Here is an 18,129-nt window from a genome sequence, read left to right as displayed (position 1 = left end):
CAGTCTTTATTTTTAGATTGAACAGATTATATGTTGCTGTATCAGTATCAGAATTTTTGGCTGAGGTCTTCAAGCAGTTGTAATAGGTCAACAGTCAGGCTGTGATACATTTCACAAGTCTGAGCACCACAAAAACCCCAGGAAGAAAAGTTACAACTGCTTTACCTTTTCTCTTTCTTTCCTGCTTCCTTTTTTTTTTTCCTTTTCCCTTTATTACCTTTTCTCCTTTTTCTCCTTTCCTTGCCTTTCCTCATCTCCCCTCCCTTCCCCCAACTTTTTTTTCAACTTTTCTTTTTCCTTTCTTTTTTCTTCTCTTTTCTTTCTCCTTTTTTTTTTTTTTTTCTTCTTTTTTCTTTTCTTTTTTTTTTCCTTTTTCATTGTTTTTTCTTTCACTTTCCCTTTTTCTTTTCTTTTTTTTTTCTTCTTTCTGTTTTTTTTTTTTTTTCTTTTTTTTTTTTTTTTTTTTTTTTGTTTTCCTTTTTCTTCTTTTATTTTTTCTTTTATTTTTCATTTCTTAAGAAAACCAACAAACTATGATTGGGTTAAAATTTGCATACCACAGAAAAAGTAAACAGTAGACCTTGATCAAGGAGATTCTGATGCCCCCATAGCAGCATGGGAACAAATCTGGAATCCTCAGTGAAATGACACAGAAGAAGTGAGCTCAGAATTTGTTCCTGGTGTTTAACCTCATGTTTTACCTCAGAAGTTCAGAAACTGAGGTCTACGTGGCACTTTCTGATGTCCACCCTGTTGATTGCCTACGTGTGTTGGTTTCTCCTACCTTTCTCCCTGCTGAACTGCGTTTTAAAAAGATAGCTAAAATACACAAGCACTTTCCTGCGCCTTTTTCCATGTAAGCCATTGCGGAATCGTCACTGGGATGTGGCAGAAACAGGAGCAGGATCCCTGTGCATGACAATATGAAAAGGTTTCCATACTATGAGCTACTTCTCACAGTGTTGTTTTAGCATGTTTTCTCTTGGCAGCTTTGCAAATGCTTTCTTGTTTGCTTTGGAGATGTGCTAAACCAAAAGGAGCAATTGTGTCAGTAGCTTTGTTTTAAGAGAACCCCAAGACTTTCTGACAACATCCTTCTAGTTTAGGATGCCTCTAGCATACTGATATAATTCAGCAATAGAGAAGAGAGAAGAGAACATATTTTTCATAGGTAGGATTTTCTCTCAGTTTTTCTTCTTCCCTTTAGAAAAAAAATAATCACCAAAAAAACTTAAGAGCATTCATAACTGTTCCCACTTTACCTTGTATCCAACCTAGGCAGGACCAAGTTGAGTTTCAGAGATCAATAAGAGAATTTCTTCTAAAAGGTGGTTCCAAAGGCTGAACCTATAAAGCACCATTTCTGCGGCTGTTGAGATGAGCAGCGTGTTGGCCATCATTCCACTGAAAACACTCTAAAGGCCTGTGTGTTGGTTTGAGGAGGCAGATCTGCTCCCAGTTGCCTTCCTTATCTAGGGGCAGGTTGTTGGACCAAACACCACACAGAAACAGGTAGTGATGGGACGCCCAGGGATGAGGGGGCCTACAGGATGCAGCACCTTGCACACTCCAGCTCGTGGCCATTTCCCCAGAGTCTACTCAGAGTGAGGCAGAGCAATCCATCAATCTCTGACCGCTTCTGCAAGTTGGACAGTGTTTTCCAATCTTTTCCCTGTCTTTTGACAAAGTCTCCATAGTGCTGTCTCCTCCTGCCCATGCCACTGTCCCTGCAACATCTAGTCCTTCAGGGTGCCAGAGTGTGTAAAAAGATGATCAGGTATTTAACAGGTAATTCAGGGTCAAGAGACAGGGCCTTCTCTCCACGCCAGAGACAGTAAATCAGAGAGTCCTGCAGCCATATCCTTTTAGCAAATGCCACCATCTACCACTACTCAGTAGCCTCTGGACCCCAACAGAGTGGAAAGGCAGGAGTACGCTGGTGCAGGAAGGTGCAGAGTGAGCTGGAGGAGGGTGCCAGCTCCTCTCCCTTCACCATGGGACATCAGCTCTCCTCTGCTCCAGGACGCAGGGGTATCCACTGCAGACGTTTCTCTGGGACAGGCCAGCCAGTGGGATAGGGTTGCACTGCTGCCCATTAGCATATCAGGCTGTTGCCACTCTGCTGCTCATGATAAGTGTCCCCAAAGAACCTATAAATAAATAACTAAACAGCCTGTCTTATACATCTTAATTATTTGTGGGCCAAGAAGACAGGAAAATTTTTGAGGTGGCCTTGCCTCCTCTGGAGGTCCAAGCAGTCTGTCCTCCAGACACTGAAAACCATGCAGTGGCACTTCCATAAACCAGCAGCACATTGAGGTACATTACGCACATTAAAAACAGTGAAAACCAGTATCTCTAGGGGGGAAGAGGGGCAAGGAAGCTAAGCCCATTTTAGACCATTTTGCAGCATCCAGAAGGAGCTCAAGTGTCTGCCTTGTCATCTGGCATAGCTCACATCACTGAGAAGTGACTTCTGCTGGTGTGTGGTTCCCCCTGTGCATGGGGGCTACCTGTACAGGTCCTCCCAGCTGGGACTAGAACTGGCTATCTGTAGCTGATATAGGGGTGATTATATTTCATTAATAGGTCACATAGTTTAAGAACGGCAGGATACAACTTGGGAAAAGGTGGTGAAGAAAAATTAGAGATGATATCTGGGCCTGTGAGAATGGTGGTGATGCTCACAAACATGAGAAAACTCTAACTTGGCTCTTCTTCCCTGAGGGAGTCTGGGTCAAAGTAGACTCATCACTACCTCCATTTTCTGTGGTGGTCTCAGAATTTAGTATCATTGTAGGACTGCCCTTGCACAGAATGATTTTCAGATTTACATAGTCACGATGCTCATTTGCAGGTGACGTCATCCTGGAAGAACTGCAGATGCCCTAAATAGGTGTCATAGCTGTTTGTTCATTTTCTGCTGCTGGCTGGTGAATATGGATCAAACACTCAACCCATGCAACACATGTTGGTACTTAAGGCAATGCAGTATTACCACAAATGCTACATTTCAGATGGCATCCTATAATAACACTCTAACATGGTAAAGGAACCTGAACAGAGCTCACTTAGTAGTATTTTTTAATGAAGCTGTTTGAATTTTATAGCTCATACGTGATTAATTACTGTGAATATTCCTAGCAGAGAGGGATTTTCTTCCCTTCACAATCAACAGTAGTTTTTCTATGCTGACCTCACTGAAAGCAGGACCAGTCTGTATTTTACCATGGCCATTTATAGTATCCAAAGCAGTCCAGAAGGGAGGGGTAAGCAGGGCATCTGATTCCATTGCTGTTCTGAGAGATCAGAGATGACCCTAAGGCACACTGGTTGATGGTCCCACATGTTTTTCTGAATACATCAGACACTAGTTAGGGAGGAGAGGAGTGATCTTCTGCCATGGCAAGTTTTCAGTTAAAATATCAGCAGACTGGCTATATGAGGGAGAATGAACCAGGATATTTTTAGCCAATTATACTCTGAATTCTGGTTCTTTGTTTATTCTGAAAATTCCCATGGCTGTTCCAAATGGCAGAAGCCTTGCCTCCTTGACTGAGGTAAATTCGATAAGGGAAAGGGTGGATGATACCACGTGTGCTATGCTGAAATGTGGTTATTCCCAATCAAAACCTACGAGGTATTGTTTGTCATATTAGACATGGACCAGTTGTCACACTTTTTTCTTTTATTGGCCTTTAAAAATACCTACAAAGTCATTATAAATAGACTTTCTTCCATTCAAGATGGCAACTTCATCCCTCTGCTGAGGGATGTAATTTTCAATATGTGCACTTGAAATGCAGCCAAGTGGAATCCAAATGTCACAACCCAACTGGACAAGAACCAGCCCCACACTTTGCAAAAAGTCTCCATAAGATTGCAGTGGGGGGCCGGGTCCAATTTCTTTCACAGCCCATGAGGTACCAGCTGCTGGGGCACAGCTGGGTCTTCCCCAGCCTTCTGAGGCTGACACTCCCTAAAGCATGAGCCTCTTTGCAGCCTTTCTTCATTTTTTACATGTGGGCTTAATTTAAACAATTTTTATTCCACTTCTGCTCATAAAAATTAATCCCCTCCTGGTATGCAGGCTGCATTCTGTGCATGAAGTATTTCACTGCATGGTGAAGTAACCTTCCAGCTTTTCATGGTGTCAGAAAGCTGACACCTCTTGATTTTTCCCTCCTAGACACATCTATTGTTATTGACTTCAAGCTCCTGCTTTTGTGCTGAGTTCAGTATTTTATTTAGTAACTGATCCACACCAATTAAAGCATTGCCTAAATCCCCAGCTGTCCAAGGGCCTGATTCTTCAAACTCAAGCAAAGGTCCTTCTTCCACCAGATTAAAGGGAGTTGTAGTTAAGGGACCTTGCCAGGGTGGTTGTTGTGGTGATACCCTTCACAAACCAGATACAAGAGCATATTCCTGATGTGGGATTTGAATGCTACCAAAAATCCTGTGGCAGTTTTTTTAATTCAGGAGAGGTACCTCCTGACTTCTAACCTCTACCAGTAGCAAAAACCATCAGTGGCACATTTGTGCCTCTCTGCCTTGATATTTTGTTTTAATGGTTGGAGTCTATTTTTATAAACCAGAGACAGAACCATGGTTTCCTGCTAGCTGCATTCTCATTGTGTTTATCTTTGCCTACATTTTACCTAGCAGGATAGGAAAACACCTTCAATGTTGCCCTCATTTTAGGACATGGTAATACTAAATGAGTGAGGAGTGGCACAGAAGAGATGCAGTGACCCTGATTAGCATTGCTTGCTTCCGCTACCCACAAAACACAGAAGAAAGAGCTGACAGTGCTGTGTGGGATGGTGTGAAGCCCTGACACTCCTGCTACACCACGCCTCATGAAGCTTGTCGAGCACTTTGCATGCTTTTTAACAGACCACTAATATCAATTCTCTTGAGAAGTCCTAAATTAAAGCATTTTCTTTTCCATTTCATGCGTGGCAGCATGCCATTAAAGCAAAATAAGAAGGTAATGACAATGTTGATGACTTGAAAAGACATTCATATTTTCTTTTGCACAGCACCAACAGCACACCCTTCTGCAGAGATGACAAGATGCTCATAGACCCTTTGGTGCTGAAGAAGAAGCTCAATAGGATGGCAACAGAGCAAGGGGCCTTTGCTGTTCTCAGCAGCCTGCTGCTGTACGTCACTGAGCTCGCAGCTGGCGATCTGCAAATCAGCAACAAGAGGACAAAATGGGCAGAAGGTAAAGAAAACAAGGTGAGTTATAACCAGCCATGTCCAGGTCCAATCAGGGCTCAGCATCCAACCAGATTTCAGCTGTTGCGGTCCAGGTTTCTGAACAGCAATCGCGAGCCGTACACCAAGAAGAGAAGAGAAGTTGGCAAACTGGTCATTAAAGAAAAGCTGTGGGTGAGCAGGGCTGGTAACAAGCTGGACAGAAACAGAGACAGGAAGGGAGATGGAAAAGCAGTGGGGGAGGATGCAGACACAGCACCCAGCGAGAGGGCCAGGTGGAGCAGCACGACTGGAAAAAACACAGTGAAGAACATCCTGAAGAAATTTTAGCTGCTGAAGAAAAAGAAGACAAGGAGAAGTCTCCCAGCTGGAAAAGAAGGGGACAAACAGCGGTTTGCCAAAAATAGTCAACAGGAGTTCAGTCCTGTCCAAACTGAAGGAGCAGTTTGAACAAAGCGCTCTCTGCTCAGCTGCAGAGGTGAAAGCATCACTCTTGTGCAAAGGTGAGAAAAAGACAAAAAAATTCCCAAGCAGAAAAGCTATTCATAAGCCTGAGGTCAGAGTGCTGCGCATGGCAGCAATGACAGCCACAGGTATAAAGAGTCCAGAGTCCCAAAATTTAGTGTGCTCCATGGTCCCAGTGCCCAGACTCAGCATGGCTACCAAAATTAACCGTCCTTGGAGCTGGTCAAAAAATAATGCCACAAAGCAGCCTTTTGGTCACGACACACTGCTGAAGGAAAAGGAGGAGTCCAGCAGAGACCATGGCGAGAACAAAACACTGGCAAATGCAGCACAGGACAGGGAGGACAAAGAAGAGTTACCAGTGGCACTGGAGGCCGTGTCAGATGCAAAGGACTGTGCTGAGACGAAAATAGATTCTGCAAAACAAGGACCCAACTTTCATCCTGTTCTAGATAACTCTTCTACTACTCATAAAAACAAAGCTCTTGCAGACTGCATTCCTCCCTTATCTGAATGTAGCCTAGACTGTGACAGGAATAACACACTAGCTGCTCCTGACATATCTTCACTATCAGGGATTACCAATGCTCTGCAAAATGTTAAGGAAAACAGCCCACCTCCTGACTTGCCTTACTCTAGTATAGCTGAGGGATCCCATGAACAAAGTCCTCAGGATACTAAACCAGGCGAGATTCCTGAAATAACTATGTATGTCTACAGTTCAGAGGAAGATGACACAGAGCTCAAAGAGCCAGAAAAGGAGCCAGAAAAGGATCCTTTCTTTACAGGCCCAAAATATTTTCCAGAGCAGAAAGCACTGGAAAACATCCCACCATTTCACTCTCCAGGAGTTCAAGCATCTTGTGAAGTTGAGCCTCCAATGGACAATGGACATCTAACTGTCCTTATACCAGCTTCTGGCAAAAAGCCACCAATAGTCCAAAGAGAGGCACTGGATTTAAGAGGTAAATGTTCTGAGGAAGCCAAAGAAGGAGCAAAATTTCACAGTGAAGACAAAATGTCCTCTACTTCTAGCAAAAATTACAGCAATGTCCCAAATATAGAGGAGGAGGAGGAGAATAAAACACCCAACAGCCAAATGCAAAATGAATCCAAAGCTATGCAGACACAGCCTCCTAAAATAACTTTTAGCCCACAAAATAACTTTGATAGTTACAATGTGGACATATCAAATCCAGATGCAAATCAGAACACATCCACACTCTCCTCAAATGAGAATCAAGTTCTGAAGCCTGGTGCTGCAGAAGAAGAGTACATCTCTCCTCCTTTGGAAAAGACACGAAGTCCTTTGTCAGCTGACCTTGTGAAGCACAGTTTCTATATCACAGAAGAAGATTTTGGGAAGGACAAATTATATTCAACAAATGAAATGTTGAATCATGCAAACAATCAAGCCCTGCACAGGAGTACCTTGACTGACCTGGAGACCTGTCACAAGCCATCTGAATCTTTCATTAAACATGAAGAGGCCACTGCAGATGAGATGCCCTGGCCTAACTCTGAGGCATGGCAACCACCCTTGTCGGCCCCTTTATCAATATCAATGAGTGGGATTGCAGGACAAAGTATCCATCACACTCTTCGAAATCCTCCAGCACTTCCACCTATTAATCTGGTAAGACAGGGAGCTGGTGGTATTGGACATGAGCATGCCAGCCATGGCTGTGAGAAGCATTCACCACACCCTTCAGATGAGGTGACAAACCATGGGAATGACACAATGGTGGAGAAGAAAACTACATGTGATTTTAAGAACCAAGCACTGTCCCCAAATCATGCAACAGAAAATGAAAACTCTACAGAAAAAGAGGACAAATACTGTCAAAGCTTCGAGAACTGTCTTTCACTTTCAACCAAGAAGCCAGGAAAACCTGAAAGTAAAACAATGCTAGCAAGAAAGCCCCTATTACCCTTGGAGATGAACCAAACACCAACTTCAGATGATACCCAAAAGCCAGAATGTGATATGCTGGAAGAGAGCCCAATTTCTTCATCAATTGAATTGGTCTCAGACCAAAAGAAGCATGCAAAAAGTAGAAATAAGATATCTGAACATACAAGGGATAAGTTCTCATCAGATGATGACATGAAGTATGACAGCGATAGGATAGAGACAGAGGAGAAAGAAGAGAGACATATCTTGCATAAATTTGAGCAGGAACAAGTATTCACACCAAATGATACTGTAGATCATAATGATTTTCCAAAGGAGAATAATGCTCACAGACCTCAAACATCCCAGTTACCTTCATCAGAACATGATACCAACATTCAAGGAGAGAAAAATACTGGACAGAGTTTGGAGCATCTAACACCTTCAAGAGATTTTGTAAAACACGAACATATGACAGGAGATGAAAACATCTGTTGCAGTAATGGGAAAAGCCACCTGGCCTCATCAGATGAACCAACGAAACATGCAAATGACAGTGCAGGGCTAAAAAACATCAAGTCAAACTTCAACAATTACTCAATGCCACCAAGAAATACATCAAGAAACAACAAGACCACTGATGAGGACAATACCTCCCTAGAGACAAAGAAACAGATGCCACCAGGTGACTTTGTAAAGCTTGAAACTAAATTGGACAAAAAAGAGACTAAACATACCTCTGAGAAGCTCCAGTCACCTTCTTCATATAAAGGGACAAATCGTCAAGACAGAAGCTCTTCAGGAAAGAGGAAGCAAAAGATACCAACAGCAGAAGACACTGGATCACCTGAAATGGAGGTAGTAAAAGAGGATAACAAGCACCAGCTTTATGGGAAACACCAGCTACCTCCATCAAGAAAATCAGAAATGCACGAGGAAAATATTCCAGGAGAAGACAAACAGCAAATGAGATTTGAAGATTTTCTGATACCTGATACAAATACTGCAAAAGAGAAGGACAAATTTCCAATTTCCAGGAAGTATCCACCAATATCATCAGAAACATTGGTTAAGCCTCAAGAAAATAATACCGCAGAACAAAAGAAACAAACATCAGTTTCTTCAGGTTTTAACAAGCCTGGTACTACTGCTGTGAAAGAAAAACAAGGAGATCCAAATCCTAAGAAGCCATCTTCTTCAAACAAACTGCTGAAGCCTCAAGAAAAAAGCTCTTCAGGACAGAGGAAGCAAAAGACACCACCAGCAGAGGCCACCAGGTCACATGAAGAAAAGACTGTAAAAGAGGATGATAAATACCAGTGTTCTGGGAACCGTCAGTTACCTCCTTCAAGTAAATTATCTGAGAAAAATATTCAAGGAGAAGAAAACCTAAACACTGTATCCAAAAGTTTTACAAAGCCTGATGCAAATGCTGTAAAAGATAAAAGCAAAGATCCAAGTTCTGGGATGTGCCAGTCCCCATACTCAAATTTGCTGATGAAGCCTCAAGAAAATAATGTCACTGCCAAAAAGGAGCAACTGCCACCACTACATGATGAAAAACCACTGTATAAAACTGGCAGTCCAGAAAAGAAGAGTGAACCTGAGAGAAGAGAGAAATACCAGCTAGGCTCTTCAGCTCAATCAGAGAACTACAGCAATGATGGCTCAGGAGAGGTGGACCCTGTAGGGGATTTCATGAGTTATCAAGCTCCATTGCCAAGCAATGGCATAAATTGTAAAAGCAGTACTGTCCCAAAAAAGACCAGTTTGTCTAATACAGAGAAGTCCCCCAAATCATCCTCATCATTTCATGTTGCATCAGAAGATGAGGAAAATCCTGCTGGAAACAGAAAAAAGCAGCCTGGACTTAAGAAATACACAGCGCTCTCATCAAAGACTTTGGTGAAGCATGAGAAAGGTGCAGCTGAAAGGGAGGGGAGCTGGCAGGCATCTGGCAAAACAAGTGAGAAAAAAGCAGAGCTGGAGGACTGCTCTAAAGCAATGCCATTCTCAAAATACACAGTGGAAAGCTACAGTGAAGGACCCTTAGATTCGGCTTTCAAACCATTGATCATTAGAGTAACTGACACATTTAAACATCACAGCTAAAAATTACAGCTACAGCTTAGGCAAGAACTTACAACTCATCATGTCACCAATTCTCTTGATCTTTCTTTTCTTCTTTTTTCTTTAGGGCATTATATTATCATTTTTTAATCACAAGGACATTGATGTGCATCTATTCGAGCTGGGCTTTTTTCCTTTCTTAAACATTAGCCCGAAGACATGAATTAAATTAATCACTGCAAGTGAATTAGCTAATCACTGAATTAATCATCAGTTTATAAATTAAATATGAGGAGGGCTTTGAGATCAGCGTGAATTCATCCCTGTCTCAGACTCTCCTTGCTAACTAATGGGCTTTGTTTGTAACAAAGACAACTGTTCAGGCTGAACTCTATTTGTATTTACTTGTTCCAATGAAACTCTGCTAGTACTTCTTGGAGGAATAGTGGTAGGCAGTGTAGCTTTAATTATGTCAAAAAGTGCTTGTTCTAAGCTCTGCCTTTTCACAGATTAGCAGAAACTGTTGATCTATTGCTGCACTGAGTGATGCTGTTAGCAGAAGTACTGAGGGAAGGAGGGAATGCTTCATTTATCTGCATAAAAATCCTAAAAGGACACTTATGCTACAAGAGGATTTACCACAAATGCAAATGTTCAGCCTCATTAATATTAATATTGGAAAAATAGTGATTTAACCTCCTCTGAAGCTATTTGCGCTTCACCCATACACTGCATGCATTATTGTTGTAAAGGTACACCATTTGAAGGGGTTCTTAATTAATCCAGATGAATATGCAACAAGCGTAAGAGCTCAGAAAAGCTCAAGGCTGAAAGGCCATGAGGACAAGGTAAGCCAGACAGGCTCAACACTTTGCCATGGCAGTTCAGCTCCTCCTGGGACATCTGTCCCACTCCAAATCCTGGGGCACACAGATGTGAGGCAGGTGCCTCAGCTTACATCAGAAGTCTTAGGAAGTGTTTATTTTACAATGCAATGTGGAACAGAGCAGTAAAAAGCAGCCAGTCTCACTGAATCCTATTAATGGTGTATGATTTTTTGTGTTTACAGTGATAGCAACTTCTGCACAAAGTTCGTGTGTGATGAACGTAGTTTTGGAGAAGTGAGGGCGGGGTTGCTGCCTTGGGTGTCTCAGTAAAGCTATGACAGACAGAATGTCCTACAGCATCAACTCTCCCATACACAAGTTTAGCTTAGCATTGTAACCACACATTCATGTTAAAACTTACTGTGGAGGAACCCTAAAGCCATATCCTAAGGATCCGCCTTCAGGAGGTTGCAGAGATACCCAGAGAGAGTTTATACAAACAAGGCCCTGCTTCCCCACGGCAGTGACTTCCCTTGAATTTTTAAGATGCTCTCCATGACCACACTGTGCAGCCGAGGGCTGGCTGTTCCTCCAGCCCAGGTTGGCAGAATGCCCCAACCCACTGCCAGCAAGAGAATGAGGACAAGAACAGGTTGGCAGCAAGCTGAGATCAAACCCTATTGCCAGCACAATGCACATGAGTCATATATGTGACAACTGGGCTGGCCTGGTCAGGGACACTGCTGGGATGAAGTGGGGACGTGAATATTGTTTTTCTTGACCACTGAGGAGGCTTAAATTTGATTTCTTTTTCCTTTACAACACGTCAAGAATTAGGCTTTCTGGCATCTGGAGGGTCACAAAATTAAAATCGTAATTGTATATCACACCAGCCCTCAAAAAATAAAATTAATTTTATTGAAGATACAAGACTGCCCTTCCACACAAAGGTGTATTTCACCCACCAAGCTTTTATGGACTGGCAACCGTAAAGGCCACTTGGTACTAAACCTAAAACATAATTTCCTTTTTATTGCCCATGATTTCATTTCCCATTTAAGAAAAGTTCTTATAGCATAGAGCATTTTGTGCCAAACCTGAGTAATAAATTCTCTATTAGCTGGCTTCTCCTGCCAGCACAGGAGAATCACAGAACTGTTGTGGTTGGAAAAGATTTCTAAGACCATCATGTCCAACCATTAACCCAGCACTGCCAATTCCACCAGTAAACCATGTACCTAAGCATCACATCCACATGTTTTTTGAACACTTCCAGAGATAATGACTCCAACATTTCCCTGGGCAGCCTGTCCCAATGCCTGACACCCATTTTGGTGAAGAAATTTTTCCTAATAGGCAATCTAAATCTCTCCTGATGCAACTTGAGCCCATTTTCTCTTGTCCTATCACTTGTTACTTGGGAAAGGAAACCAGCCCCCACCTGTCTACAACCTCCTTTGAGATAGCTGTAGAGAGCACTAAGGTCCCTCCTCAGGCTTCTTTTCTCCAGGCTAAACAACCCAGCTCCCTCAGACACTCCTCATAAGACTTATGCTCCAGACTCTTCCCCAGCTCTGTTGCCTTTCTCTGAACATGCTCCAGCGCCTCAATGTCCTTCTTGTAGTGAGAGGCCCAGAACTAAACACAGGATTTGAGGCGCAGCCTCACCAGTGTTGAGTGCAGGGAGACAATCACTGCCCTGGTCCTGCTGGCCACACTATTCCTGATACAGACCACGATGCCACTGGCCTTCTTGGCCACCTGGGCACACTGCTGGCTCATGTTCAGCTTCTGTCAACCAGCACCCCAAGGGTTCTTTTCCACCAGGCAGATTTCCAACTGCTCTTCTCCAAGGCTGTAGAGCTGCAGGGAGTTATTGTGACCCAAGGGTAGGACCCAGCACTTTGCCTTGTTGAACCTCATACAATTTGCCTCAGCTCATTGATCCAGCCTACCCAGATCCCTTTGCAGAGCCTTCCTACTCTCCAGCAGATCAAGACTCCTGCCCAACTTGGAGTCATCTCCAAACTGAGAGTGGGCTAAATTCCCAAACTGAGAGTGGGCTCAATCCCCAAACTGAGAGTGGGCTCAATCCCCTCGTCCAGATAATTGATAAAGGTATTAAACTGGACCAGACCTTCTGCTGAGCCCTGGGGAACCCCACCAGTGACTGTCCACCAGCCGGATGTAACTCCATTCACCCCCATCCTCTCGGCCTGGCCATCCAGCCATTTTTTTAGCCAGCAAACAGCATGCCTGTCCAAGCCATGAGCAGCCAGTTCTTCCAGGACAATGCATGGGAAATGGTGTCAAAGGCTTTATTAAAGTCTAGTTAGACCACATCCACAGCCTTTCCCTTATCCACCTTGTCATAGAAGGAGTTTTGATAGTTCTTATTAGAATTTAGTCATTCGTATCAGAAGCCATTTTAATTATTCTTTTTCTAACCTTTTAAACAAAATGGCAGGGACATTGCCCCTTATTCACATCTGGAAAGAATACTACCCTCTAGCAAATGAAAGGAGTTCTTGTCTCTGCCAGAAAGTTAGCCAAATATTAAGCAGGTGCCTCCCAGCAGAGCTAGTCCTTGAGCACCGGGAGGCCCCTAAGTCTTTCAATTTATGCCTGCCATGTTTGTTTTTCTTAACAGACATGGAACACTAGCAGACTAAGATGCAGCATCCTGTGGTCAGGATAAGTCAGGCAGAGTCAACTTGTGGGGGTTAGCTTTTAGGTTGCCGCATACCTTAATCTCTGCTGGTAAGACAAAGTATCCATCCAAATCAACTGACCCTCCCCAAAGTGCGCTTAAAGCATGACAGAGATTTGCACTGAATGCATCCTTAAGGGTAACGTCTCACTTAAGGAAATTGCTTCATTTTGGGAGTTAACACGTTTAATCTTCCAGGAAAGAAGAGAGCAAGGCCGTACAAATTTGAGTGGTGATGGCTAGCAGAGAGGTAGAAGATTGGTGTGCTTTGCATTCAGCAAGCCACTCCAGACCATGCAGGCAGGAAATTTAGCACTGGTGATAAGCAAAGAAATGCCAGAACTTAGCATTTCAGAAAGAAAAAAAGTTTGAGGAGTGATATGTTCATCTATGCCAGCTGTGCCACGTGTGCAAATGGCCAGGCTCAAACTTAATGAGACCCTTGACAAGGGAGACACCACAACAGAAAACAGTTTCATTCTCAGTCTCTAGTAGTCCTTCACAGATCTTTTGTGCCTCTGCTACCCTCTAGGTACATCTCTCACGCCATCACAGAAGAGGTAGTGAAGGGAGTCCCCCCAGCTGCTAGTTCAATTTGTCTGATGTAATGACAGATACTTTTGATGCTTGTGCCCGCACATCTCTTGGCTTTTGTGGTTTTGGAAAATGGGTGAAATTCTGTACAGTTCTGTTCCTTCTCCATACTACAGCCCTTTGCTTTACTAATATGCATTTCTCAAGGTCACTGAAGGGATGAGATCCTTAGCCTGCACTAAATGTAGCAGGATTTTTTTTTTTTTTGCTAGTTTTAATAATTATTCCTTAAAGCCCTGGCTTAGCTATAGATGCAGACAATCAAAACCAGGCCAGGCACAGGACAAATAAAGACAGGTAGACAAGGTTTTTCAAGGTTCCTCCTCTGTGGTGACATACTTTGAAATTTCACATTCTTACAGAATTAGACACTCATGGAGAGAATTAGATTAATGACAGTATTATTGCCCCGGGCATAGTCCATTGCTTTGGAGTCTCCAAAATGCAGTTTTCCAGGAGTTTTTGAAAGCCTGAATAAAAGAGTCATTTAAGGGGAGTCCAGACTCTGAGTTGGAAATGGGGCACCTGAAGGGTCCCACCTGAAGAAGCAGATTTGAGGGGACCTCAGTGGTTAGTGGTGGGGTAGAGGCTGGCAACAGAGAAGCCAGGCAGGCTCCCAGTAGCAGCCATCGGTAAAATCCTTCACTTTTTATGTCCTCTCTGATTAGGTCAAATAACCCCTAGCACTCCACATTGGCAGGGCACCTCTCAGATGGGCTTAGTAATATGGAAATCACAAAAGGATTGGTTTGGGGTGATTTGGATAGTCAAATTTGGACCTGAGCAACTGGCACATCAGTGTGACAGTACAGTCCCCTTCACAGTGCTCATCATCTCCAGCAGCCCCACACATCCTCCCAGATTTCTGACTGAAGGACCAATCTCTGTCTTTGGTCCCCAAACTCAGAACTAGGTCAACTGCCCACTGGATGCGCCTTGCTCTCCCTCCATCTCCTACGGCAATGCAGTCCTAAGGCTCGTGGGGCTGAGTGGGACAAACCCAGGCTCCAGAGTCCCAGCTTTGCAAAGAGACCACCACTTTCTCCAGAAGTTTCATGAAGAAAATGTGATGCCTATATTTCTAGGGCTTCAGGTGCTAGGAGAGGTCAGAAGACTCATGGGAGAGCTTCCTCTCCTGCCCCAGCTCTGAAAGGGCTGCTAAGCCGTGCTGGATGAGCATTGTCTCCATATAAGTATAATAAAGAGCTTCTCCTTGATTTTTTTTTTCAAATTAAAAGAGGGCACATAAAGCATAGCTATTCCCAGCAGAAGTATCCTAAACCCTGTGAAGGCTTAGCCTGTAGAAGAACTGAGGCTAGTGCTGTACCATGAGGTGTAGGTGGTCCACTGCAAAGTTAGAAAATATGGCACTACTTTCTTCCAGACCTCATATCCAGGAAGAAACAGTTGTCCCTGTAGTGTTGTCTGATTCCAAATTTTTCAAATGAAATAAAAAAATTAATGAATGCATACATTTGGCTCTGAACTGTGAAATAACCTAGCAATTTATCAGCATCTTCTTCATTTGGATAACCTTTTAACACATAACACATGATAAAAAAGACAGAGACCAAGACCTTAAGTTGCACAATTTGACTCAGGTTTTCCCCGTTGTACTCTTTTGGATGTCGGTGGAGCTGGTAATGGAAGAAAGCACTAAAGATAACACAAAAGACTTCATATCCCAGCACACAGGGACTATACAACATCCCCCCCAGGCCCGAGATATCACAGAGGAAATCTCTGGGCTGCTGACAGTAGAAACGCCCCACCTAATGGTTGAATTTGTAAAGCAGGCTGCAGGCAAGCGGTGAGGAAAGCAGAGAAAACGTAGGAATACTGGCAGGAATAGCAAGGACATTTAGGAAACCATTTATTCTCTTATTCCCGTGCTGGTAAGCACTGGACACCATCCAGAAGAAGTTTGTCTGGGTGACCAGAGAAACCTGAAAAGTAATAACTAGGGATCTTTATGGATTTGGTAGTGGGGGATTTCTCTGGAAGACTAAAGTAAATCTCCGTTACCTGAGAAATAAGCACAGCACAAGCCTGAGAAATAAATCAGCAAAACAACTTTAACTAGTGCACTCACTCTGTGGTTTCCGAAATGAATCAGGCCCTGTAAGCTTTATTTTTCCTTTTAATTTCCAGGAGCATCTTTCTATAGAATTGAAACATTTTTCACTCCTTGATGAGAACTTAGGAAAAATAGGGCAAAAATTCATGCTAAGTATCTGCTTTCCTGCCCACCTAAAAGACTTTTTGTATAACCAGAGAATCAGCAGGTCAGTATTTTACCTCTTATTACTTCAAGGACCTGAAAAATTCTGGGAATTACTACACATCTTCTATTACTGCATTTGGTTTATCCTCAATGTGTCTCAGTTGTAGGTGGAAGAACAACTTTGTAAGATGGTAAGATTTTCATTTGGCAAACAAGAGCTACAGCAGGCTCCCAATGATGCATGTCATTCAACTGCAGAAATGTATTGCCACAGGGAAAAATTCCTGGGGAAATAAAATAATGCACTGAACTGGTTATTCTTGAAAAGCCACCAAATAGCTGTTGTGTGCTCTATTTAAAAAAAAGTCTAGTGACTCCAATATCCAAAACAAGACAGTTTATCAAAGATCTGGTTTTTGGAGTAACTGCTCAGCATTTGCTCTCTAAAAATCAAGATTCTTTCGTAAGATGCCTCATGTTAGGCAACCAAAGTCCCTTCTAAATAAATTGCCCCAGATTTCTGAAATACATGAGAGTTTCCTAGGCACCTCCTGGCCCCAGCATCTAAAAAAGAAAAGGATGTGAACAAAAGAATTGGTGTGCAAGGACTGGCCAGCTTACTGCAGCTCTGTAGGTGAAAGCAGCCAGTGCAGGTTGCTTTTGCCACAAGGAATTGCAACCACTTTCTGCAGATCACACAACTTCTTTGGCCTGCACAATGGTAGTTGCTGCAGTTGCTGGTTGAGATGCAGTCTAAAAAGAGGGTGAGTCCTTCCCATCACTGTGACCCCCAGGACTTTTGGAAGGAATCTAAGAAAGAAACTCTTGGATGCTGTAGAACCAGTCCATCCTTATCAAGAAATAACTGTGTTCAGTCAAGTTATACCATCAGAGTGAAATCCTTGTGCTCCTTGGGGTTCGTACTGATACAATGGACTACCAAATGGCAGCTCTGGATTGCTAACCCAGTTACTGAGATCTTTTGTTCTTCTGAGGAATGGGAATGGTGCTGACAGTGGTGAACTAAACACCCAAATAAGGTCCCACCAAATGTATCTCAACTTTACTGTCTCCAAGCTTCAGGACATTTATTCAGAAGACCAGAAATCCCCAAAAGACATCTTCTTTATTAACTCATTTAAATTACACACATCATATAACAGGAAAGTCTGTACCATTGTCATACCATACAGATTTCTTAATAAAACTGTTTTCCTTCTTAGATGGGTTCCTTATTTGTACCATTGAGTCTTACTTGTGTGTTGAGAAGATTAAAATAATAAAAGCATATAAAATAACAATCTTGTAATTATATATATCTGTCATTATTAGGGAAAGAGCATGAGAAACAAAGACAAACAGCACCTGTGTCTCATCAGTATACAAACTGTTTTCCTTATGCCCAAGAGAGCTCACACATGACAAGTTTCATAAGACAGCTGACAATAGGTAGAAAACATGGAACATTAATTACACAAATGTCATGGCTTTGAAAAGAGCTTGGCTAACTGCATTTTCTGCAGCTTGCTCCTTGCTGCCCTGTCCCCACTGGCTCCTCAGACCTGGGCAAAAAGCAGGCTGTGTGTCAGGGAGGTGACTCCAGCCACTGAAATAGGAGCAGTGACAGGGTAAGGACCACGTTGGTTGGACCAACTTCGTCCTCCTATGCAGCCCATCGTGTGGGGGTGGCTGGCCAGGGCGGCATGATCTGACATGACTGCCTACCTTGCCTTTGCTTGGCGAGGGCAGTGATTAAGTGCACACCTGGAATTAACCTGGTGGCATGACAGGGCTGGACCAGGTTTTGGTACCTGTGGTTCAAGGCTGGCAGAAGAAGTCAGTAACCTGGTGGCCACATTAGTACATTTGAGCTGTGGAAAGGCCTTGGGTAGCTGCTCCTTTATATAAAACCTTTAAGGAAAAGAGCTTTTATAGTTGAGGTTGCCAGATGCTGTCCTCCCCAGAACACGAAACTCCGGCAAAACTGAACCTTTGAACATGGAAATACAGTTACCCTCTAAGTAGTCCACAGTGACCAGCAAGCATTCCAGCCCTACCTGCTGCTTGGCCAGAGTAGTCAGGCAAACCCAGGGCTAGCCTGTGAGAAGCAAATCCTGGG

The 18,129-nt window shown here is 43.2% G+C and overlaps 1 protein-coding gene across 1 annotated transcript; it reads left to right on the top strand.

Annotated features, from left to right (window-relative positions):
* Nucleotides 1–2,443: 2,443 nt before the first annotated feature.
* LOC116782349 lies at nt 2,444–5,751 on the top strand. Its single transcript, XM_032678848.1, has 2 exons — nt 2,444–2,974; nt 5,046–5,751. The coding sequence occupies exons 1-2, from the start codon at nt 2,940–2,942 to the stop codon at nt 5,554–5,556; spliced, it is 546 nt and encodes a 181-aa protein (XP_032534739.1). The 5' UTR covers nt 2,444–2,939; the 3' UTR covers nt 5,557–5,751.
* The last annotated feature ends 12,378 nt before the right edge of the window (nt 5,752–18,129 follow it).

Source organism: Chiroxiphia lanceolata, chromosome 2 (assembly GCF_009829145.1).
Source record: "Chiroxiphia lanceolata isolate bChiLan1 chromosome 2, bChiLan1.pri, whole genome shotgun sequence".
NCBI lineage: Eukaryota > Metazoa > Chordata > Aves > Passeriformes > Pipridae > Chiroxiphia > Chiroxiphia lanceolata.
The sequence above is the reverse complement of the archived record's forward strand: the minus strand, read 5'-3'. Positions and strand labels throughout refer to the sequence as shown.

What these genes read in the sequence shown, in the direction of transcription:
- LOC116782349 (XM_032678848.1), top strand. Translation starts at nt 2,940, where the DNA reads ATGGATCAAACACTCAACCCATGCAACACATGTTG. An exon ending in AACCCATGCAACACATGTTG is followed by an intron (nt 2,975 to 5,045) that starts GTACTTAAGGCA and finishes TCTTTTGCACAG; the next exon opens with CACCAACAGCACACCCTTCT.